Source organism: Cryptomeria japonica, chromosome 1, assembly GCF_030272615.1.
Source record: "Cryptomeria japonica chromosome 1, Sugi_1.0, whole genome shotgun sequence".
In the NCBI taxonomy this organism is placed as follows: domain Eukaryota; kingdom Viridiplantae; phylum Streptophyta; class Pinopsida; order Cupressales; family Cupressaceae; genus Cryptomeria; species Cryptomeria japonica.
This window is the reverse complement of record NC_081405.1, coordinates 706,252,219-706,278,333: the sequence shown is the minus strand read 5'-3', so window position 1 is coordinate 706,278,333 and position 26,115 is coordinate 706,252,219. Positions and strand designations below refer to the sequence as shown.

Genomic DNA, 26,115 nt, shown 5'->3' with positions numbered 1-26,115 from the left:
TATAAAATTTGTATACATATTTGGTTAAGTGGGGATATGACAGTCCTCCCCACCCGAATTTGCATGTCCCCAAGCAATTTGAGTTGTGGATGATTAAAAATTTCCTCTCCTTCTCGGGTAGCATCTTCTTCGAGCAGTCCCTTCCACTTAATCAAGAATTCTGGTATGGTTTTATTTCATAACCGTTTTTCCCTCATATTGAAGACAGTCTCAGGGTCCAAAATAAGTTTACCTTCATCATCCAAAGGGATAACTCTATGCAAGGAACAATCTGTTGTGCCAAGACTTTCTTAAGCTGTGATACATGAAAGATGTTATGAATTCAACTGTTCTCGGGAAGTTCTATCTCATAGGCCACTTCTCCTATTTTCCGTAGTACCTTGTAAGGGCCATAAAATCGTGGTTTAAGCTTTTCAACACCACTGGACTTTAAGGAAGACTGCCTATAAGGCTGAAGCCTCCAAAAAACAAAGTCCCTTACTTCACAAGTTATTTCTTATCGATTCCAATCAGCATAGATTTTCTGCTGCTTCTGAGCATGTTTTTGATTAAGGAAAAGCAAGTTTTTAAGTTTTTAAGGGACTAAAAACCCTTTACAAGACAAGTTTTATAAGGACCTGCAACCCGAACCGAAAGATAAACTTGAAAGACCACTCAAAGAAAAAGGAACACTAAAGAGATTGGCTCAGCCAATCAAAAGAAGGGGAACAGCAATAAAAACCCCCACCAAAAACCACCAGGCTGCAACAAACTAGCAACCCTAACCCAACCAGGAAGGATCAAGAATTTGACCTACCCTTGTGGGTTCGAAGGGTCATATCAAAAGACGACTGGGACAATTTAGATTTTTTACTTTTAACAGTATTCCATCCCTCCTCAACCCTAGCAGCAGCCTTTTGCCAAGAGGATGGGTCCAGAATAGAGGACCTCCCATCATCAGGAGGAACAGAGCTAGCATCCAAAGAGGCAGAGACAGCAAAAGATCCAACAGCAATCTGAGATACGGGAGGGTCATCCATCGAAGAGGAAGATCCAGCATTTTTCAAACAATCACTCGGGATGCCATCGCAGGCATCCACACATTCCTGAGGCAAGGCAACACCAGAAACAGAGGCAGCAACCAGAGGCGTACCCTCACCCTGAAGAACCTGTGCCACCACCTGGGAGAAGCTTTTCTTTTTAACAAAATAGTGTTCAAAGGATGCACCCTTCCACCAAGAAGCAGATCTTTTTTTCTTTTTATCTGTTTCACACCCTGCAGCAACATGTCCAATCTGGAAGCACTTTCGACATTTAAAGGGGATACCTTCAAAGTCGAGTGGTTGGACCCAAGATCCCAAGGAAGAATCAATCTCTAACTTAGCTGGAAGCCCTTTAGAGACATCAATGTTAACCAAAATACGAGCATAAGTAGAATGATAAATTTGGTAAGATTCCTTATCAATCATTAGGAATTCGCCTAAAGCCTCTCCCACTTCCTCTAGCAGAGAGTCCATCTATAGATGAAGGGGAAGGTTAGGGAGTCTAACCCAAATAGGAATCTCATTAAATGAACCAGTAGATGGGTTAAAGCCTGAGAATCAGGGTTTAACCATCAAAACATATTTGTCCTCCCATCTGAAAGGATTAATCCCTAAGATTTTCGATCTGTCCTCTGCATATTCAAATTTAGCAATGAAAAAACCCTTGGCTAATTCTGAGCATGTTGTAAGTTATCTTTGAGTGAATTTAAAATATCAACATTTTGTTGCATAAAATCCTTAGCACCAGGTACCCTGCTTTCCTGAACGGCCAATCCTCCAAAAGTCATAGCATCATATCCATAGAGAGCCTTAAAATGGCTCATACCAATAGACATATGATGGGTTGTATTGTAACAATACTCCCCTAAGTGTAACCACCCGATCCAAGCATTTTGTTGATTTGTGACATAATTTCTCAAATATCCCTCCAATCATTTATTTACTATTTCTATCTGCTTGTCCGTCTGAAGATGATAACTGGTGTTGGGCATAAGATTTGTACCTACTAACCTGAACAATTCCTGTCAAAACTGGCTAAGGAAGCAGCTATCACAACCACTGACAATGCTCTTAGGTAACCCATGCAAATGAAAGATTTCTTTAAAGAACACTTATGCCACTTGGGGTGCTCTAAACTTTGTAGATATTACCAAAAAATGTGCATATTTAGTTAGACGATCCACCAATACATGTATGCAATCTTTACCTTGAACTTTTGGTAGGCCTATAATGAAATCCATAGAAACACTTTCCCATTTTTGGTCTGGAATGGGTAGAGGTTGTAAGGGCCCTGCAAGGTGTGTCTGTTCAACTTTGTTTCTCTGACAAGCCATACACTCTTGAACATACTTAAGAATGTCTCCTTTTTGTCCTTTCCATGAAAACTTCTCTCTTATTTGTTTGTATGTTTTATAACATCCTTGATGTCATGCCAAAGGGTTATCATGATATTCCTTCAAAATTGTGCCCTTAAATTTAGAATTAGATGTAAGGAAAATTCTACCTTTATAGAGGATCAATTCTTCCACCACCTTGTAATCCTCACTTGGAAAATTCCCTTCCATTATTTCAGTGGCTAAAGAATCTTTGGCATATTTTGCTGTGATTTGAGACCTCCAATCCCCGATAATACTAGTTAGAGAATTCAAATAGGACCACCTGGATAAAGCATCTGCTACCACATTTTTTGCTCCCTTTGCATATTCTATATCAAAATCATATGCCTAAATTTTGCTCACCCATTTCTGTTGGCAGTCATTGAGATCTTTTTGGTTCATGAAAAATCTAAGACTATTGTGATCAGTCTTTACATAAAATTTACCCCCAACTAGGTATTGCCTGAACTTGGCGAATACGTGCATAATAGCCAGCATTTCTTTCTCATAGATGGAATAATGTTTTTTTCTTTTTTTGGCAGTTTACGGCTTTCAAAGGCTATAGGGTGTTTATTTTGCACGAGAACCATCCCTACTCCATCACTGAAAGCATCACATTGTAACTCAAAGGGTTGGGTGAAATCTGGAATTGCTAACACCAGACATGAACTCATTGCCTCCTTAAGTTTTTTAAAGGCTTGGTGTGATACTTCACTCCATAAAAAAGCCCCTTTCTTTGTCAAATCAGTAAGAGGCGTTGCTATCTTAGAGAACCCCTTAACAAATCTCCGGTAGTAGCTGCATAACCCTACAAATCCTCTTAATTGGGTCAAATTCCTTGGCTTTGGCCACTCTTTGATGGCTTTAATTTTCTCTTCATCAACACTATCTCCTTGGGAATTAATTTTGTGACCAAGGTAAAGAATTTCCTCTAAGCCAAATTCACACTTGGATGCTTTGGCATACAATGAGCTCACATGTTCTAGTGTAGAGGAGGAGGTCATCAAAAAACACAAGTAAACATTTCCTTGGGAGTTTGTGAAAAGTGTGATTCATGCAAGATTGAAATGTTGTCGAGGCATTTGTAAGGCCAAACGGTAGCACCAGAAATTCAAAATGCCCATAGTGACAATGAAAAGCAGTTTTTGGCACATCCTCTTTCCTCATTCTTATTTGATGAAAAATATTTGGCTCCATGAAGCTTATCGAGCAGTTCATCAATTCGTGGAATAGGGTACCTATTTTTTATAGTTTTTTTTTGTTTAGTGCCCTATAATCCACACACATTCTCATTGTCTCATCCTTCTTTTTCACCAATACTATTGAAGAGGCAAACGGACTAGAGCTTGGTTGTATATGACCCATCTCCAATGGTTTTCTCAATTTCCTCCTTAAATTTATGAGGTGTCTATAAGGTGTGGTGATCAATCGAGTGTTCAAAACCCCTACTGGGAGGAAGTTCGGTTGGGATGTCCTCAAAAACCTTCTTGTGTTTATTTAAAATTGGTTAGATGTCAATATGGATGGGCTTGTCATGTGGAGTTGATTGGTCCAAGATCAGACATCGAGCAATCCATTTCCCTTGCCCATGTCTAAGCATCTTTTCCATTTTTTTGCATGTTACTACCTTGGCTGCTCCATCAAGTAGTCCCTTTAGTGTGACCTCCCTTCCATTGTGCTGAAAGCAAATCTCCATATTTGGTAGATCCATAATAAAGCGGCCTAAAGAATGGATCCATGATGTTCCTAAAATGACATCATTGTCAAGGGTAACCACATAGAAGTCGCCTTTGATTGTGTGATTCCCCATGTTGAGCTCCATTTGGGGAATGAGTTGTTTGCAAGGATCTATGAACCCATTGGCTAATGCTACTTTGAATCCTTCGAATTCCTGAGTTTTTAACTTCCTTCGAGCCACTAATTCTTTGCTGATAAAATTGTGGGATGCCCCACTATCAACCAAGGCAATTACCCTTTGGCCTTGAAGGGTGCCCTTGAGTCTAAGCGGTCTATGTTCAGAATTTTTTGAAATAGTTGCTAGAGTAACAAGTTCAGTATTTTCATATTTCGTTCTTTTTGTGGGATTTTCTTCCGTACCATCAACCAACTCTCTTTCCAATTGATGTACTTGGACCGGTTTACATTGGTGATTCATTTCCCAAGGCCCTTTACATTTGAAACATAACTTATTCCTTTTTAAGTCATCAGAATGCTTCTGATATTCATCACAAGTATGCCCCCTCTCCCAAGGTTCTTTACAATATTGGCAGGGTCTTGCATTGTGATATTCTTTCTTATACTTGCCTCCCTTATGCTGATTTTTTGAATGTGTTAGGTGAGAATATTTTAGATTTCTTCTTAGAAGAAGGGGTGTCAAATTTCCTTGCTTTCATAATTGCCTCTTCTAGAGTGCTAGGATCCATGGCACTCACTATACGACGGATTGAATCTTTTAGCCCTTCCACAAAGAGAAAGGTAAGCCTTTCTTGTGAAATTTCCAGTACCATTACTGCTAATTTTTGAAACTCGGTGGCAAAGTCTTCCACCATCCCTTCTTGTTTTAATCCGGTCAACTCCTTACGGGTGCTTTTGATCAAACCTTTTAATAATCTTCTAGGTGAACTCTTCATATGAAGGTATGTTTTGGTGGCCTAGGGTGATGAGACCGTGGTGCCACCAATCATGTGCAGCCGCAATGAGATGTAAAACTGCGAATTTGATTGCATTTTCTTCCATCATAGGGCTGAGGGAAAGATAGGTGTCAAGTTTTTGAACCCATGACTGGGTGGAGAATTTTCCTGAACCATCAAAGTTAGGAATGGTAATCTTACTTATTTCCCTAAGGTCCTTATCACCATATTTTTTCCTTTTTTATTTGGAGAGTAGCTCTCATTTTGGCCTCATGGTAGTCTCTGAAGGATACATTTGCTTTTAGTTCGAATCTAGATTTGAATATGCTCTTAATACTTCATCTACATTATCAAAAGAGGAGTTATTTTCTTCTTCTTCCTACTGACATTTCCATGATTATTTTCAGAATGATGGGAATTTGTGTCCCGCCCATTACTTTGGATGGCTCTAGAATTGTTATTGCTTAGGTTTTCGAGTGTTTGCAGGATCAACTGATTGGTTTTCTCATTTTGCTCCATGAATGCCCTAAGGTCATTACTCAATTGATCACCCATTTTACTACCCCGTCTATGCATTAATAGTTCCTACAGGTTGGCAGGATGAGCTGTTCTGATGCCACTTGTAATGTCCCTTCCTAATTAATGAATGCAGCTATGTTGCTTTATTTTGCACAGCGGAATTGGATGTAGATATTGTAAGATTCCTTACTATTAAATCAGTATAGTTGCCTGGAAAAATCAGAATAAGTAAATCAGACAACTACAGAAATAATGAATCAGATATGCAAGAGAGAGATTAGCAGGAAAAATAATTTACATACTTATCATAACTCTTCTCTTTTCCAAAGGAGACAGCGGATGGTAGGAGTGGTTCATCATGCCAGACCCAAACCCAGGAGCAGTCACATGCCCTCCTGGCCTACTGGTTCATCCTTACACAGTAGGTGGAGTATTTGAGTGGGCAATCGACCCCCCTACAGATCCCCTCTCTCTGGACTTTGTTTATGACGGATCAGATTTATTAAGTTATTACTTATGGTGTCAGTTGCACAAATTATATTAATGATCTGCTAGTATCAGTTTGCATACCCCTTATATGTGTTTTCATATTTATTATACTATAAAGACAGAATACGATTCTTATGGGAAACACGCTGTATTACATCATGTTCTACTTTATTGTCCATCCACATGCATATTATCAAATTATAAACACTGTATATTATTGTATCTTTTAACGGCATATTATTTCAGTTTTATCATTTGTGTGTTGACTATTCATGTTTGTGTCATATTGTGACTGTTCTTTAAAGGTACGAATTATCCTTAGTGTTCTTTACCCTCTAAGGTACGAATTATGCATTCTGTGAAAGGTTAGAAACATACCTGAAGCGACTTTAGTCTTTCTAAAGCCTAATGCTCTCTACCACGGTTCTTCCTCTCTCTTTTTTCCCAAGAAACATACCATACGAATTCAACTAGAAGCAGCTTATAGTATTATCGTAACTTATCGATGCAGTTTAATGCTGTGTAGAACCTGAGTGCTCAAATTCCCTCTTGTTTTTACTATCTCGTGCTTCAATCCTCATTTCTTCTTGTCCCCCATTTGGAGTCCTATGCGGGGTATAAAAAGGACGGATGGCGGAAATTGAGAGTCGCGACTCTTGCAGGAGAGACGTAACGTATACCAATTCGCATATGATCAAAACAATCGCCTGGGTCGTGATGACCGGCCCAGTGCGATTTGTTATTCAGTTTGTTTATTATTCGTATTAGATTTATTAGTTATTAATGGTTTGCGTAATCAGAATAACATTTAAGATTAACAGTTAACAAGGCGTAAACAATTAAAGATATCATTATTTCATAATAATAACTTGATATTCAACATTTTATAATTAATTTAATATCGCATTAGCTGTGAGCGGATTATTTCTGTACAGAGAGACACAGATATTAACATCAGAAATATATATATATATATATATATATTTATATTATTTGTATACATATTTGGTTCATTTAGCATGGGGATATGACAACTTTTTACAGTCTATGGTTCAAATTCCTTTGTCTTTTACCTCCCACACAAACTCAGTCCATGTGAATACGGATCCTCTTTCACTGTGGCACCATTATTACTGGTTCCTTTGCCAACAAAGTCCACTGTGACCAATCGAAAGAACGGTAATCTGTAAGATTGTGACACATCTGACAGGCCTTCTACTTCCCCTCTAGAGGTCTTAAAAACGGTTTTATACTATACAACAGCCCCTTGGAGTAGCTTCAACTTAATTTGTTTCGATAATCAACACTTCTACTGCAGACTCGTTAATATTCACTTGATTCTGGTTGTAGATTTTGGTATGTTTGTCATGTGAGCAGTTTTAGCTTATTTAGCTTACTTGATTACCACTTACGAGATGGATTATGTGGCTATTTAGAAAAAAAGTGCAGCCCAGCAGAGTGACATTTGAGTTGCAAAGATCTATCCCGGAAATTAGATTATACAAAATCATAAAGTGACAATAGGCTGATGATGCTTCAATGGAAACTTTTACCGCTTTTCTTGCAGCATCTTTAGAAGATGCATGCATAGGAACCATGAAAAAATCCCCATCTTTAAAAACATTTTGAATATTTAATAAATCAGGACAATTGTTTACACAAATAAATGCAAGAAAAATTATTTGTCCATGGGTAATATTTACACAGCTATGGTGCACAGAGGTCATTAAAACATGACATCATCTGATCATTTTGGCTTGATGGGCTGGTATGGTTGGGGCCTTTATTGAAAAGATACCAAGGTTCAACTATGACCAGCTCAACCTGCATACCTTACCTTCTCCAGAAAAGAATAGATCATCACGTCCAAAAAAGCTTTTAAAAATTGACTGAAATTCTGTATTCTGAAAAATTTTGGACTGGAGATACATGATTTGGGTTATGAATCCTCTTCAAAATTTCTTCAAACTGAACTTATGTTCCAGAAAGAAAATTCAAATTTTAATGTAGATCTAATTATATGATTAGAAATGTAGTCATAGAAGCTCTGTGGCAGCGCTCCATATTTGAGTATTCATACTGCAAATCACTAATACCTAAAAATGCTGATAAGCATACATATACAGAGTGAAACTTTTTGTCTTTTAGTTTTAGATCTTTGTGATTATGAAAATAGTTATTTATATGTGATTTCATTGTTCTGCAATCCAATCAATGAGAATCCTGATAAAGGACCACGAAGAGACCTGAAACAATCGTGTAATTTAAACACTGACACATTTTTATCCACAGAATTTGTTTAAAGCTCAAACAACTATGCAAAGCAAAAACATGAAATCTACATATACTTAAAATTCAACAGTCATTAACGAGACAAGGACCAGCTAAATCAATACTCATTGCAAAGAACGGACAATTGAAAATCAGTAAATGCCTTAGAATAAATGCCTATGAAGATATTTGCTAGAAATACAAACTCCCAGTATCATTTCATTGAACCAGTTACTATGAACTTAAAATACCATAAAATTATGATCGCTGAGCCACATTGCAGCAACATCGCACCTTGTTTGTTGATTAGATCAAATAATTTTTCCTGCCCAAAATCCGACTCCAGACCAGTATAGAGATTAACAAACTTCCACGTCTTAAGCATAATAGGACCTACAACCCAGCTGTAACTATACACACGTATTGGATTTCTAAAGCAAGCTACTGTTGCATTGATAGTGAATTGAATAACACTTGTAATATGGATTGCGATAGTTTCGAGACAAATAATACAACATTTGTAATTATGTAAAATCTTCAAATTTAATTTCTTATCATTTGTTTTCATCCATTCAACAATTTTAGCATAACAAGTGAACATAACAAACCTGAAACATGGTGAAAAGAATGCCCTGCTGATTATGATTATATAAAAAATACATCTGTTTCAAATAATGAATTTAAATCATCTCTTCAACATTCTGCATCACTGAAAACAAAATGAAGGAAAAACTTCAAAAAAGCACATTTACAGATTACAGTTGAGAAGAGAGAAAAGAACGATATGTTGTACAATATGGCTAATTAACTGTTTTTTTGGAACTCCAACAATTAGGAGTATTGTAATTCCACAGACCAATGCTTCAGTCTTCCTGTATTTTGTGGAATGGTAAATGTTAGTGAAGTATGAAGCTCTGTGGACTACCTTGCCAACGGTCACTGATTTTGTGTATCTCATGCAAAACAATTCGCCACAATTCGTAATACTTACAATTTGGAAAGATCCCTCATGCTTTTGATCCTATAATTCATCTCCCTGGAATCCAAGAGCAGCAGAGCCTTCTGACACAGAATGAGGAAATATAACTGAATCCCTCAAAATAAATCTAAATACACCATTCAGATGCGTTTTGTGTTTGTCACATATATATCACATTTTGGGCCCTGTTGCCTAACCAGTACAAAACATACAAACTGTTCAGTTACTCTATATTTGGAGGTGGCAACAAAAGTATTTTGTGTGTGTTCCAAACAACTATCATTCTTCCATTCAAGGTTTCTGCTTCCTCAAAGGTGGTTCCAGAAACATCTGATGGATGTGGCAACCTTTCCCTTCTGTCAACCTTAAGGGCAATAATTTCCACAACACACAGACCCTGCTCATCCAGTTGTCTGCCATGCCACCTACCTTCTACTTGGAGAACAATCCCATGAGCAACTTCTACACCAGACTCATCTCTTAGTGAGACAAGCTGTCCAGCTTCACATGGGACAAACCTTACGGATGGATACAAAGGTGGAGGAGTAACTGAAACTCTCACATGTTCAGCAAATTCATATTCTACAGGAGGCATACCATGAAGATCTTCAGCTGAAGATCTTGAATTTACTGGTGTGGGAAACCGTCCTGACTGATTACCTCTTCTTGGGCCTGCAGATGTTCCATAGAAGTCCTCACCTGTATTGCTTTCCGGTGAGTCATAAAACGATCCCATCACAACACCATGTTCACCACTTATAGCAGGAGAAGACCTTGGTAGATAAATCCTATCTGACATATTTTCACCATCAGAAGTACGAGATTCACGTGCCAGACGAGCTAACTTGGCTTTCCTATTATTCAGCCTAACAATAGAATTTGAACAGTTATAAACTGAAAAGTTGAAAAAAAACTGTCCATATCACTACCCATTATAAGAGAAATGCCAGCACTATAGGGAACTTGGTTTAGATTTAAAAAGAAAATGTGAAAAAAAAAGCTTTTGATGCAGGTGGCAACAGCTAATTTTCTTTGCAGAAATTATAACTAGCATAATTTTATCTTTGGATTTTGTTTTAGCTTTTCTAGGCACATTCAAGACTTACAATTATATTTTAAAAATAAAAGTGCTAAGGTATGCCTGTCATCGAGAACTCTGCAAAATCAGCTATAGCTTTAGTTTGTTATGTTTTTTAATGTTTTTTTCCTTCTAGATGCAACATGCTTTGAAATAGTATTACAATTTTACCAGTATAAATACATGGAATTGTTTGTTTTTGTGATGGCAACATTACCTTCATATACCATCTTATTTTTATGCTGATAGATTAATCTAGCACATTAGTAGTTTACAGATGCCATATTTTGGGGATGGGAATATATGTATTAAGAGACCATTAGATTACTGTAAAGCACACATGTAAATGAATGTAGCCCTGTATTCCATGGGCACATCCCCATCGTCTGGTTGATGGCTCAGGGACAAGGAATTGACATTCCCTGTTCTAAAGGACTGGAGAGCCTGCACCATTTGGTGCATAAAATAGAAATAGGTAAATCTTTTAGAAAATAAATTATTAAAAATCCCCAAAACTTTAAAAAGGGAAGGAATGTCATTGAACATTCAGCACATTTTAATAACCTTTTGAAATGTCAGCTTCTTTTAGTTTTGTTTAAGTTATTTTAATAACAGTTCTCAAAATCTAGGAAAAGTTTTGCCATCCTGAAACTACATCCCCCATTCCTGTAAACTCAAAGAAGTGCTGATGAAGACTATAAGAGGGTTCCCACTTTTCCAAGCCTCTAAACTAGTTCTTAAATTTTAATTAAGAGTTATGATGTTCATGGGTATTCAATGACCTCTTTCCGATGTCTCATAATAAGTCTTATATGAAACTTAAATTAGTGTAAAACTAGTCAAGGCCTTAATGGCAATATTAATTGACATATTCTAACAGTAATTCAGCATACACACACACATGCAAGTATAAAAGCAGAAACCAAATACAACAGCTGAAGTGATATTTGATTACAAGAAACTAGACAATAAAAGTAATAAGGTCCCACATAATTTAAGTCTCAAATCTTCAGCAGTAACTTAGTGTTAAGCCCATTGAAGCTACCTTCTCATGACTATGTCCCGGATAACCTTTAAATAATTAGTCAAACTTGCTTCACCATAACCAAGTCTTGTCTTGTATAAACTAAATCCAGCCTGATTAGTTCATCTTTAACAACCTAACAGAGGAATCCATTGATCTGCATGACATGCTAGGTTGACCCTTTCATACCAGTCACTTCTATGGAATGACAATGATTGTGGATGTAAACAATATACAACTTTCTTACACCATCTGTTACCTTATTGGCCATGCTCTAAAGATTGTTGAAAGAAGAGGTTAATTCATATTAATAAAGTTGAAGAAAGAAGAAAAGCAATTCCCTTTCCAAACACATCTCACATTTGTACAACTCAAAAGTTGCCCTGGGTGATGAAATATGAAAAGAAATAATCTGCTCAGCACCCTAGAAGGAATGCACTCATTCTTTCAGAAGCTTCAAGTGATCCATAAAAATCCAGGAAAAGAAAGTGTCAACAAGAGAATTCACTTCTGAATTTTCAAGCTTCAAAACAGCCCTGAGGAACTGGTAGTATGAAATAGCTAGTTCCAACAAGAGGCAATTTCAAAACTGATGATGATTACAACACTATCAGTCTAATGAAAGGGGCAATTTCCTCCCAACTCAACATATGAGAAGATGAAATAACCAGATTGACTTTATCTCTTCATTTCATGCAAGAAGATCTTTGAGTGCATGATTAGGGACTTCTAGCACCTATGCAAAGACATAGAAAGGGAGAATTAGAGCATAGGAGGCAAGTTTGAATGTTTAAAGCAACTAAGACAAAATGAAGAATGCCAATTGAAAAGGGAAATAGCAGACTTCACAGTAAGAAAAAGAACTAAAAGTTGCATCTCTTATCACCTACATGGCAAGACATGCAACAGATTGGCTCTGTTTCACATTGTTTAGAACAGAAACCCATCTGCAATGTTGAACAGTCATTGCCAACCAGTGTTCCATGGCCGTTGGGGACAGGGGGATGCAGGGATGGGTTTCGGGGACGGGGGGGCAAAGGGCCTAAGTTTGGGGACGACAAGGGGACAGCATCGGGGGGGAGGGGTGGGGGCATAGTGTTGATATACATATAGAACTTGAAAAACTAGTTATGAAAAGATGTATAAGAATTATATTTAAAATGAAACTATGGAAAATTAGTAAAATAGCAAAATTGCAAATACTAAATACTAAGATTTCTTGAATACTAGATAAAATTTGACAAATGAAATTATCGAATTAGAGATTTCTATTATATCAAAAATATGATTTATGATCATGATTCATCATTGGCTTATTAGTTATTACTTGCTTAGAGTTATAGTTTGATGAGGGTTTGCGGACAACACCAAGACGAGGTTGACGGTAGCACCCCTGGCAGGGGACTGGGTAAGAGAGAGAGAGAGGTAGAGATAGGTCTAGATCTTGAGGGAAAGAGAAGAGAGTGAGAGAGAGGTAGAGAGAAGGGTTAGAGGAAGAGTGATAGGTAGAGAGATAGGCCTAGCGTTGAAGGGAGACAAAGAGAGTGAGATAGAGAGAGCGAAAGAATACTGATAGGAGATTGTTGATTACTGAAATTTGACTAATTCTGAAAAAATTTAAATCTTCTAAAACCTAGAATCTGCATTATAACTCCTAAAGATCTAAAACCACACTCAAACATCCTACCAATATATACATGAAATATAACTTAAAGTATAAGAAATACTTAAATGTTATATTTCATGTATATATCTGATGAAGAGAATGAGACTGGCTTGAAGACAAGGATGCCATTTTCACAAAATTTCCACCATTTTTACTTAGGGTTAGAATTTTTAAGTTGGGTCTATGGGAGACTCCTAGGCATCCCCGAGACGGCCAGGAGACTCCTAGGAGTGCCCGAGACCTCTGGACATCCTTAGCGTTTCCAGACGTCCCGGTGGTGGTGGTGGGATGGCAGGGGATGCCCCATCCCCGTCCCCCCGTCTCGAAGATGTGGGGGGAATGCATCCCTGTGGTTCACTATTGCCAACTGAAATGGCATCGTTCCATTTGAAAAAGCAACAATCAAACCATGCAACAGCAATGATTCCATTTCCTACAGCACTGGGTGCTGTCTGCGAGGTATGCAACCTTTGTGGGTTTGAGTCCCCTATCAAACAAATCCCTTAAATAGTTATAAGAATTAAAGAGCATTTTAAAGACATAAGTTCATTGTTAAATTCTTATAAAATTTATGGGGTCGCGTCAGTGCATATCAATTTCAAAGTCAATTGTAGTAAGCACTCAGGATTCAACACTGAGGAGTCATAAGCCAGAGTGAATCAGTAGCATATCTAGAAATTCTAGCACGGTGGGTTGGTAATGCAGTCATTTTCTAAGTTACCGAATTGGATTCAGGCACAAGTATGGACACTTGGGTACAGTATGCCAATATGGCAAAAACAAAGTGGGCTGGGTACATCCATACAAAAGAATACGTACATATGTATGTATGTATGTATGTATGTATGCACATGTGTGTGTGTGTGTATGTGTGTGTGTGTACACATACGTAGATACACATGTACATCTAACTTTCTCTAGAATGACCTACACCATATTAAAAACCATTTCCAATTACCCATAATATTGAAGAGGTTCCCTTCTTAAATGCCAATGTTTATTGCTGTGATTATAAGCTTTAAATCACTTAGTAATTGTTGAAGCATCTAGCCACGTGTCCCATTTATCTTCTCCCATCTCACAAGTTATATATGAACCTGAGCTTTACAAGGGAAAACATTTCAATTAAATAACATTGGAACTTCAAAATTAACAACAAACTCGCCACAATTTGACCCCACCTTCTACACAGTAAAGTAATTTTGTTTTAATGAATGCATTCAATGACTCAATGCACTTCAGAAGTGTAGTCAAGCTGAAGTGTTTATGATGGAAGTACAACATGTTATCTTCCTTCTCAAAAGTAGACGAAGAATACCAAAAAGCCACTCAAATGTTTTGAGTATTTTTAATACTATGTCTTGTTCAGGGACAACAACCCTAGTAGGTGGTAGTTTTCTTTTATAACTGGATTGTATAGTCAGCAGTAACAGAAGAGGAAAGTTTAAACAGCTGCAAATAAATCCAAGAATGGCAGAGAACAGTCCACAGCAGCAAATATAGTTTTTTGTTTGTGTTTCCATCATAGTTTCAAGACTCACCCAAACTCAGCGAGTCTCAAGGCAAGCTATGCCAAACGAATCTTGGGGACTCAAGACTCGGGTCTCAAGCAAGTTCTGGAGACTCAACAAGTAATACCCAAGGACGCATTTCTGGATGAATGAGGCCTGTTTCGGGGACAGGTACTTGTCCGGGGATGTGGGGACACATTTCCTCCCCATTTCCAGTTTGCATAAAATAGCAGGAAACATCTCCTAAGCACGGGGACAGCACCGGAAACCTGGGGGGACGGCCAGGGACATCTCAGACGTCCCTAGACCGTCCCGGGGACAGCCGACCCTCCTCCTAGGTCTCACATGATTTTCAATAAAAAACATGCCCAGCTTCAAAAAAAACCAATTATTACATCTTTTTACTGGGCCCCACACCTTCCAGCTCTCCCTTCACAGGTAAAAAACCTGATTTGGTATTTGCAATCTCATTTTATCATTGACTGAGCTCATTTTTGAACATCCTCATTGCCGCCATCTTTAGTTGGATGTATGTGTGCCAATCGAGTTGTTCTTTTGAAGCTTCAGCACAGTCTATTTTCCTCGATGGTTCGTGGGACTCATTGGACAGTAAGCTGAAGATAGTGTCTTGCATCAGATAGTGACAGAAGGAACAGCAGGGACTCATTGACAGGAACGGCAGGTGAGTCAGTTGTTTCTTTTTTAATTTTTGTTTTCAACTTTTTTTTTTTTTTTTTTTAAATTCTAAGTTTTAAAGAAGAAATGGCTAAAAATGTCTGATTTTTTTTTCTCATATTTTAGTACTTCAAACTTGCATCACACACATAAAAATGAGCAGCACTGGGTATGATAGTAGTGACCAAGAAGGGGAAGAAGTTGGAAATGAAATAAATGTAACTCAAGGTGAGAGTGAGGGTGTTGGGGGTGAAGCAAAGCATCCACAAAACCGATTTGAGTGCCCTTTGGATACCTTAAAACCCTATGCACAAGGCCCTTTTAACCCCAAAACACCTCTTCTTTACCTTGTTCATCCCATAGATGTCAAAAAGAAAAACTCGGGAGGGAGTAGGGTATAATTATGTCACATAAGCAATATTGATTTTAAAGGGAGCTACACAAGGGTGTGGTCTCATTTATTGGGTGTTTCGGGCAATAGAGTTAAATTTTGTAAAGAAATAAAGGAGCATGAGAAGATAGAGTGTTATAAATTACATATGAAGGCAAAAAACAAGTGTAAAATTAAAAAGTAGCAAATGCCAATGCAATTTCATTCACAGCCATCTACGTTTCAGCCTATGTCATCAGGTTGTAGTGCTATTCATAATGTGGATGCCAAAAATGAGAGAGGAAGGCTAGTGATGGCGGGCAACCAGGGTCAGTTTCAAATATGTTCAATGTGCATGCACGGGAAATGACAGAGACTTCTATTGGTGATTTTTTTATGCCCATGCCATCCCATTTCATGCGGCCCGTTCTTATTTCAAAAAAATGGTCAAGGACATAGCTAATGTTGGTCTCTCTTTTGTACCCACTGGAGATCATAAACTACGTAGTAACATCATTGACAAAGCATATTCTAAGGTGAGTTTGATGATGGAGGGCATGAGGCATACTTGGATGAGGATAGGTTGTTCTATTGTAATGGATGGGTGGAAGGTGGACTGATATTAGACATCGGCCACTCATCAACATCATAGTCATAGGCACAGTCGGCTCTTATTTTCTTAGAGCCATTGGTTGTTCAAGGAAACACGAGGATGCAGATTTTCAATTCGACATTTTGAAAAAGGCCATGGAGGTTGGGGCCTCAAATGTTGTTCAGCTGATCACTGATTCAGCATGTGTGTGCAAGTTGGCTGGCTTGATGGTGCAAGGTGCTTACAAGCACATCTTTTGGACTCTTTGTTGTGTTGATGCATTGAAGGACATAGAGAAATTAGATTGAGTAAACTAGTGGCACAAGCTAGAAATATTCAAGTGTTCATTTGTAACCATCACACCTCACTTCCTCTCTTAAAGACACTTTCAAAGAAGGAATTTCTCAAACCTATGGAGACAAGATATGCCAGTTACTTCATTATGTTGGAGAGGATGATTAAGGTGCATGATGCTCAACTGTCGATGGTGGTGAATACAAAGTGGAATAGATGGCCTAATGCAAACATTGCTGAAGGAAAATCCATCAAACAAAGGATACCTAATGATGATTGGTGGTCCACTATGAGGTAAGAAATTGCTGATTTTCAGATTTTATTAAAAGAAATCTAATTTTAATATTATTATTTTATCTTCGAAAGTTTCTAAGTTCTAGTTTTCAATTAACTTACTCTTATTCTTTAATCTTATTCTTATTTGAAATCATCTTTTTACACTTTGCAGATATGTTTGTTCCATCATCTCGCCTATTGTAGATGTCGTTAGATATGCTAATACCGACTCTTGTAATCTTGGAGAAATATATGAGACTTTTGACAGCATGATTCAAAACATGAAGCAAATAATTTTGGCTAAGGATCATAATTTGGACTTATATGAGGAGTATATTGAACCCATTATCATGCGGAGGTGGAACACTATGAACACTCCACTTCACATGGCAGCTTTTGCACCAAATCCAAAATGGTATGAGCCCAAGCTTGGTAGGTGCACTCCTTTTGATAATACTGAGGTGAGATGTGGATTCATGCAGGGACCTCAAAAGATGTATTCACCTGAGCAGGTTGATATTCTTTAGGAACAATGGGTTACCTTCTCAAATCTTGTTTGTCCAAACTTCAACACACCAAAGGCAACGATGGATAGAGCAGTAATGGCATAAAAAACCACTATTGGATGGTGGCAATGGTGTAATGTCCCTTCCTTAGACAGTCCAGTTTTCAGCATGGATTAGCCTATAATCAAGGTTCTTGTGGGCCAACGTGGTAGATAGGGAGCCCATTTGGGGGTTTGGTGACCTTCTAAGGAGACTTGGAGACGTTTTGGGCGTTTTGGGGCAGTTTTCCTATTTATTAAGAGGGTTCCTATTTTTTAGGAGAAGACTATCAGTTGACTATTTGACCATCAAATGGGCCGAGGAGCATAGCAAAGTGGCTTAGAAGTGTTTTATCATCGATTTGAGACAGTATCCTAAATTTTAGGAGCATCCCTACTTTTTAGGAGGAGACTACCAGTTGCACTACCACATCCAGTCATCATCCTTGGACAGATGACAGCATTCAGTTTTTAGTTTGGAGATTCAGGTGATAGATTTATGAATAAATCTGGATTAAACAATTTATTGTCTAAAGTTTGATTTAAATAAAATTAAAGTGATTTAATTAAGTCACTTTATATTATAATAAATTATAATAAAGGGGGCCCCCTTGTGCCATGACACCTAGGAGACATGAGTTGAGTTGTTTTTTAACACAACTTAATTCTTTTAATAAAGGGAGTCTAAGGGGGTCGTACAACTTGGGGGAGACATAAGGGAAAGAAATAAAGTTAATAAGAGGATGAAATAAAATTTAATAAACTTTATTTAAATAAAGTCTTGCAACCCTCAAATCGAATTAGGGTTTGGCGTTGTTAAAAAGACATGAGGAGGCTTCATTCATTCATCTGCCAATCATTTTTACAATCCACTTTTTGCGAATTATGCTCTACAACACATTTCAGCAGCATAGCAGCTTTGAGGAACAAAAACTCCTTGAAGACAAGTGGGTTTGGACGATACAGCAATTCAGAGAATGGAGGGATTCATTCAAATTCCTAATTGTGCTTCAATTCAGTCTTATTCAGCAGTTTTGAGAATTATTTGTAGATTGGAGAGAGTTTGGGGACTTTAGAAGGCAGCCATACCTTCATTTGCAGCAGTCGATCGTATTTGCAGCTTCCCCAGTTTGCTACACTTATTCGATTCAAATTTCAGACTATCGAGGGTTTAGATTTCATGGAATTCTAATCAGCAGCACTGCACATCAGTATTTCAATAAATTCGGCAAGCAACAGGAGCACATTTATCATTCATTCAATGAATTCGCTAGTAGATGGAATAATCATGTCTGGGAGTTATGCGTGGAATTCAATAAATATCCAAGAATTGTTTTTGGCAATTATTGTTGGGTCAAATAAAGCTCATTGGAGCCATTTCCAGCTTTTGTGCATTCTTAGATTGTATTCTGCCTCAGTTTCTTTAATAAAAGCATTCTAGAGATATGCCATTCTTCTATCCTGGTGAAATAGATATATTAATTCTGAAATTATCATTTTGCTGCACCAAAATTCAGAATTCTGAGTTTTATTATCAGTCAATTATATTTTAGTGTTTTAAGTTGAGAAGTATTATATATCTGGTGTATAATTCAATTCCAAGAGTTTTTCAATCATTGGCATCCTAAAACACATCAAAACCACTTGAAAACTATCCTAAAACCTCAAACCAACAACATTAAAATTCAGAAATAATTGTATAAAAATTGGCTGGGGGTCTTTCAGTGGTATCAGAGCAATGATCCTGCCAGCCTTTGGGTTCTCTGATTATTTCTATGCATCCTGGAAGAACTAGACCTTACAGATTCTATACACGCAAAAGAGCATAGGGACACTTGGATTTTTACATGGGTGATAGACTTGAGGGTAATAGGAGTCCTCAAAAAAAGGAGACAAAAACCTCCTGATCCAAACGAAGTGCTAAGAACTCTGGCTAATTCTCAACCTAAGATTGTGCAGGCACTAGACAGACTTCAGGATACGCTGGATAGGTTGGACTTGACTCATCACAAGGATAGGCATGGCAGAAATGATAGGTCTATTTCAATAGCTGGGAGCCGTGGCAATAGCAAGCCTCCTTCACCATTGGGCAGTGCATCTATTTCTCCTAGGCATGACAGGGCTCATACACGGACAGCTAACAAACCTATGCAACCTCATTTCCCTTCGAGAGATGAGCCACCACCAGCAGACCCATAGGAGCGTGTTGAGTTTCAAGATATGGTTATGGTAGCTAGTGATAAGTGGGCTGTCATAACCCCTCTTTGGACATTGGATTATTGTGATTAAATAAATATGATAATTAAAACATTTATTAATTAACATTTAATAATATTGGAAAATTGTCTCATTTATGAGACTTCACGATTTTCCTCTAAAGTGAGAGGGTTGCCATAACCCCACATCCTGGTGATGTAATTAATAATAGATTTTGTGATTCTTCATCATAATAATAAATTATCATTTATTATGTAATTAATAATTGATGTTAATAATATTAATAGTAATATTAATCATTCGTTAATATAAAAATAATATTAATATTATAATAATACTGTCATGTTACCTCCTAGATAGTTATATATATAATTATTATTGATTAATATAATAACTACCAAAAAATGATTATTTGGAATTTATTTATTTATTAAATATTATTATTTAATTAATATTTATTAATGTTTATTACTAGTAATATCTTGAAATATTCAAATAAAAAGATAAATTAATATTATATTATAAACATAATTTATATATTTAAAGTAATAAACATATAATTTATATATATTCAATAACAAAGTACTATCGACACATAAAATCAAGATGCAAATGACCAAATACCATGGTCGATAAATATTAGTGTGTTGGAAAGTGGAGATTATCTTAGCTGACAAATCAATTAATTAGAAATTCGACAAACTAATACAACGATCAAGAAGAAATAAAGGAGTCATGGCGCCATCAAATATTCCACAGGATTATTTATTACGAATTAATAGAGACTATTGGGTATATGGATGTGTTAAATCAGAAGCATCAACGATAGCTTATGCTAACATCTAATAATGGCGATTGTCAAAGACAATACAAAAGTGTGGATTTTATAAGTAACATATTTGAATAAGGATGCAGTAAACTTCTATTCAGAAGAGATGCGATTCGTATGAAAGGGGATATGCACTCGGAGTCCCATGTATAAATAAAAGAATATTTGATGGAAGGATACAACATTTAAAAGTTAACCAAAAGCAGCGATTAGTAATAAGTAAAAGATGTGATTAAGAAAAAGTAACTATAACTAAAGGCTATGACCTTTCAAAAGAATGCCTTTCTATATAAGTCAAAAGGCATATGTAGAGGTTGGGGATAAGAAGATAAGATATAAAATGGGAAGAGTGTCTGAAGAAATAGGGGATTATGAAGGTGTTGTGACGTATTCACACATCGCCCCATTGCAAATGGGGACCCCTGCTTTTTGCTTTCTAGGGTTTGTTTTCTAGGTCTTTTAGGGTTTTGTCTGTTAGCCTTTAGCTTTCGAGTGTCGCCAAGGGGATCACCTGGATAGCAGGTTCTGCTTGAGTGAGGTCAAGTTGATGAGTGATGAAGTCTGGAATGTCCTGATCCTGAAATTTGGCCAAGTCTGGAATGTCCTGATCCTGAAATTTGACCAAGTTTGGAAAACTGAAAATCCTCCAAAAACTAGATTTTGCAATATAGCTCCTGAAGGTCTGAAACCACTCTCAAACATCCTGAAAGCATATATGGAATATAACTTAAAGTATAACTTATACTTAAATGTTATATTCCATAAAAAGATCCTGACGAAGAGTTCAAAAGGTCAAATTTCGCTCCTGACCCTTCTAGAGGGTCCAAAGCGAATTTCGCCCCTGACCCTTCCAAAGGGTCCAGAGCGAAAATCTCCATAAGACATTCTAGTTTGACCCACACCTAGAACCAACTCGTTCCCAGGCATCTTTGAGGGCAAAACACTTGTTTGGATGGAAAAATGTGAAAATGAAGTCAGGATTTTTTCCAAGATTAGGAATTTCGCTCCTAACCCTTCCAAAGGGTCCAGAGCGAAAATCAACCTAGGATTCATTTCTTGCCTTATTGGACCAAATTTTGATTTGCAAGGCATTTTGAAGGGAAAAGTGGACATGTTTGGACTTTGGAAATGTTCGAAAACCTTGAGAAATGATGGATTTTAGCCTGGAAGAGGAATTTCGCTCCTGACCCTTCCAAAGGGTCCAAAGCGAAATTCTCAAAAACACCTTTTTCTTGCAAGATCAAAACGATTTTTGTGGTTGGAGTGGATGCGAGGAAGCATGTTTTGTCCTTTGAAGATAATTTGGATGGTCAAGAAGAAGCAACCTAGCCTAGAAAAGGAAATTCACTCCTGACCTTTCCAAAGGGTCCAGGGCGAAAATCCTAAAACCTATCTTTTCCTCCAAAGTTTGAGCGAAGCTGAGCCTAGGCATGGGTTTAGAACAATGTTTAGATTGCCTTGAAGTGAAGAGAGATTGTTGAAAGTGAAAGTTTTGAAGCCAAGAAGGAAATTCGCTCCTGACCCTTCCAAAGGGTCCAGAGCGAAATTTCCAAGTCCTCCCCTTTTTCTTGCAAATTCAAGACAAAATCTTGCTATTCATGACTTAGATGGGAGGAGGACATAATGTTTTATGCCTTAGAAGTGATTTGAAGTTAAAAGAATGAAGGAATGTGCCTAGAAACTCAAAATTCGCTCCTGACCCTTCCAGAGGGCCCAGGGCGAAAATTTGAAAATCCCCTATTTTGCCTTACAAAAACAAATCAAACTTGGATTGGGTGAATGAAGAGGGCTATTTCCTAGCTTTGTAAAGTGGATTGAAGTTGAGATGATGAAAGAGTAAGCCCAAGCAAGGAAAATCGCTCCTGACCCTTCCAGAGGGCCCAAGGCGAAAAACCCTAAAATCACACTTTTCCTCCTAAGTTGAATAAGGCTAAGTCTGGAATGCAATGAAAAAGCCTATTTGGGATGCCTTGAAGGGGTTGTGAACTTTGAAAAATGAGAATTTTGAGCTCAGGAGAGAATTTCGCTCCTAACCCTTCCAGAGGGTCCAGGGCGAAAATATCAAAAAATCTATTATTCAACCTTGTTTGATTGGGTCTAAGGCAAATTGCAAGATTGAGAATACAAAGACATGGAAATTTGCAAATATTGGTTGAGAAAATTTCAATTTTATCAAGTGAGCAAGTCTAGACAAGGGGTTCAAACCATCACTTTGGATATCTTGATGCTTAAGGAGTCTTGATCAAGCTTTAACATTCCTAAGCTAGCTTATAGCCTTTCATTAAATTTGCCTATTTTAAGACATTTGGAAGACTAAAGCAAGTTCGCATTAATTAAGGCATTCATAATTTGATTAATTAAATTCTAAGCCTTAAAATAAATGAAAAATCCACCTTTGGGCCTTGAAATTAATTTTAAAATTTAAAAAAAATAAAAGGTGAGCGCTCAAAAGCATTTATTTGCTTTTACAAGCAAGTCGGCCTCCTTTTAGGTGGGATTTTATCTTATTTTATTATTAAAAACCTAGGTCGGCCTCATGGTTAATTAGGGTGAGCGCCCTATATAAGAGAGGGGTGTTGTAGCAAATGCAAATCATTCTTTCATTCCTTCTTATGCGAATTTAGAGGAGCAGATTGGAGGAGCGAAATCCAGCAGGTTGGCGGCTAAATTTCCAGAATTTGCTTAGTGTTGGAGGCTAAATTTCCAGAATTTGCTAAGTGTTGGAGGCTAGTGAAGGTGACGTTCTTTTGAAGGTTGATCAAGACATAATTCATCCAAGAAGGCCAAGCAATTCAAATCCTCATCCAGCAAAGTCTGATCTTCTTTTTCCATTTTTTTCGAGGTTCATAGTTAAGCATTCAAGGAGGAGGTATGAAGAATCATTTTTTTGAAGTTCCTATTCAAGACTTATTGTGATTTCATAGCAATTTGTAAAGTCTAAGTCTTGAAAATCCAATTTCCATTCATAATTAATTTGAAAAATTAGAATTCTGGATTTATCATGTCTTTTTCAAATTAATATCTTAAGTTATACCCTTGAAAGGTCTTAAATTTCATGCTTTAGGGTATGATGCTCAAAGACTAATTTTAAGTTTTTGTGTAGGTTTCAAATAACCACCCAAAGCCGGAGGATCTATTACTTGGCAGACTCTCATCAAAGAAAATCAAGCCAGATCAAGGACGGTCTCCTCCAGCTCAGTATCATCAAAGAAGATCAAGCAAGGATCAATAGCGACCTCCTCCCATCTAGCATCGACAAGGACGGCCTTCTTCGGTCAAGCATCATCAGGAATAACCTCTTCCAATCCAGCATTCCAAGGCGAGGTACATCATCATCCTGCACATCAAAGACAAAAGAAGTCAGAGCATGGGTTCGTTGAGGAAGCAAATAGTAGATGAATTAATTGAAGCTAGCTTCTCAGCATCATCGAATTGGATATCTACCAAGTTGCAAGTATCAGACAAGGTGGCATCCTAGTCATCACTCCTCCAGTCGGGTTGGTCCACCTCAGCGTGTCCAGATTCAATGTACTTGACTCATTAAAGGTGGCACAAACTTCGATGTACCTACCCCAGCTATCCATTGGTCGAATATTCCAAAGAAGACATGTGTCCAATTAATACAACTATTTCATTGGTCAGAATTGAGTTTGTTATAGCAAACCCTAATTAGGGTTTTCATTGTAGAATCTTGGCCATTGATCTCAAATTGATCTTAGCCATTGAATTGTATTAAGGGCACTATATAAGCCCCGACTCTTCATTTGTAAAGGCTAATAGAAAGTAGTTAGTGAATAGTGGAAGAATAGTGGGTAAATAGTTAGTGAATAGGGAGTCAATAGTTAGTCAGTAGTTAGAAGATAATAGTTAGTAAATAGTTGATAGTCGGTGAATAGGTGGTAGAATAGCAAATAGAATAGCAATTAGAGTAGACTAGGAAGAGAAGACAAGACATTGTTGCCTTAATTGTAAAGACTTCTTTTTTCATTGAAGATATGGTGAAATATGTCGTTTCGTTGCAATATGCATGGTCTCTTGTTGAATCTTCATTTTAGATGATAGATAATTAATTTGAATGAAAGAAGTTGTTGAATGCACCTGTGTGGAATCCGTCTAATCCATACCACTAGCCTCTTACTGATTGTAAGTGCGCCCTGCGTGGTCAACTGGCATAAAATGAGCTTAATCTCAAGTCGTTACACGTCTATTGTTCATGCATTAACTTGAATGATGATCAGTATCTGATGGTGTCCGATTTGAATATATTTGAAGCATTCCCTAAAAGATCGCACTGAGTTGGTGTTGAATTGTTCAACTTGATGGTGAGACCCAGCCCAGTAGGACTCCACCTAGTCATTCATCCATCTTCTCGCATTCTAGGTAGTAGAGTAGACTTCTTGAACCCTGCATCTTTTGCCATTTGTTTGTCTTCCAGTTAGTTAATAGGACTTGTGATTCCAGGGAATTAGATGTTCAGGTCATTGAATGTAAGTCCCCTTGTGATTCCAGCAAATCACATCATACCACGAAGAGCTTATCCACGAGTAGAGATCCTACATAAAATAACCTTGAAGCTTCTCCAATTGATCCTTCTGCGATATCTTCAGCATTCGGGAGCTTTATTCAAGAGAGGATAAAGTACCTTTAGGTATTTTATTCTGTGTTCGCATGTGCATAAAAAACACATCAACAGAAGGCAGCAGTGAAAATTCCATAAGTTTAGTTATGAATGGACATCAATACATCTCCAGACAGCAGCGATTATAATATGCACTAATTAATATGTTAAGAGGCTACAGCAGATATATATCTGAAATACATAATCAGATTTTATTATTCTATTTGACTCGAGCAACACTCAGAAAACATATATTAATTCAGCATCATTTATAATTATCTTGTGATGTGGAAGCGGATTAGAAAGGAAGGAATTCCACGTTGTGGGGGGCTCTTGATCTGACAGAGATATCAAGATTAAGGAAAAAGAACTTCAGTAGAAATTCAGATTTTAAGCTTGCCAAAGTGCTTGGGGGGCCCACACAATAGTTATTCAAATTCCTATAAATAAAGAATCTTCCAACAGTATTTGCAGAAAAGGTTTTGAAGATTTCACAATTTTTGTTGTGTTTTTAGCAGCAGCTCCACTAAAGGGAATGGGACCCATTTGTAATACTTGGAGATATTGGTTGTGTTTTAACTCCAGCCCCATTTAAGCTTTTACAAGGAATTTGTAGATTATTGTTTGTGATTTGAGCAATCAGCATTACCAAAGGGTCAACAAATATTTAAGAGGAGTCAACAACATGCTGAAGAATTTTGTTTGGGTAAATCAGAGAGAGTTACCAAGATAAGTTCCACTCTCTTAAATTTTAAATTCAATATTATAATGAAATGTGTTCAGTTTTAATAAAGTTATGTTTATTAATATATTACCATTCTCATTTTACTTTAAAATTGATGTCTCAGGGCTAAATTATGTTAAGTCTGAAATGGGGACATTACATGGGCTCGTTTCCTCAAGCATGTTAGAGATGCCTTTCCTTTACACCAATACTGTATGCAGTGCAGTGACAATATGAGGAACCTGAGTGGCAGATGGCCTAGACAATAGTAGAATAGTGATCTCAGCGGGCTACCAGTAAGTTTACTTTATCTTCCCTTGATGGCAATGGGAAGACCAGTGCACGAGCCTAGGTGCACAAACTAGATATTTATTTGTCACTTAAGTCGATGCTTGAGGATGAGGCCATACA

The 26,115-nt window shown here is 37.3% G+C and overlaps 1 protein-coding gene across 3 annotated transcripts in view; it reads right to left on the bottom strand.

The window, feature by feature from the left end:
- Positions 1 to 8,921: 8,921 nt before the first annotated feature.
- The window catches only part of LOC131046085 (nodulin homeobox), a 141,138-nt gene continuing 123,944 nt past the window's right edge, over positions 8,922 to 26,115 (bottom strand). For 2 of the 3 annotated variants that reach the window (XM_057979745.2, XM_057979744.2), the window contains one exon: positions 8,922 to 10,152. In XM_057979745.2, coding sequence (XP_057835728.2) covers positions 9,510 to 10,152 — 643 coding nt within the window. In that variant the 3' untranslated portion in view covers positions 8,922 to 9,509. Of the gene's footprint in view, positions 10,153 to 11,364; positions 12,125 to 26,115 lie in introns of those variants that run through there. The other variant, XM_057979746.2, reaches the window with a different exon arrangement.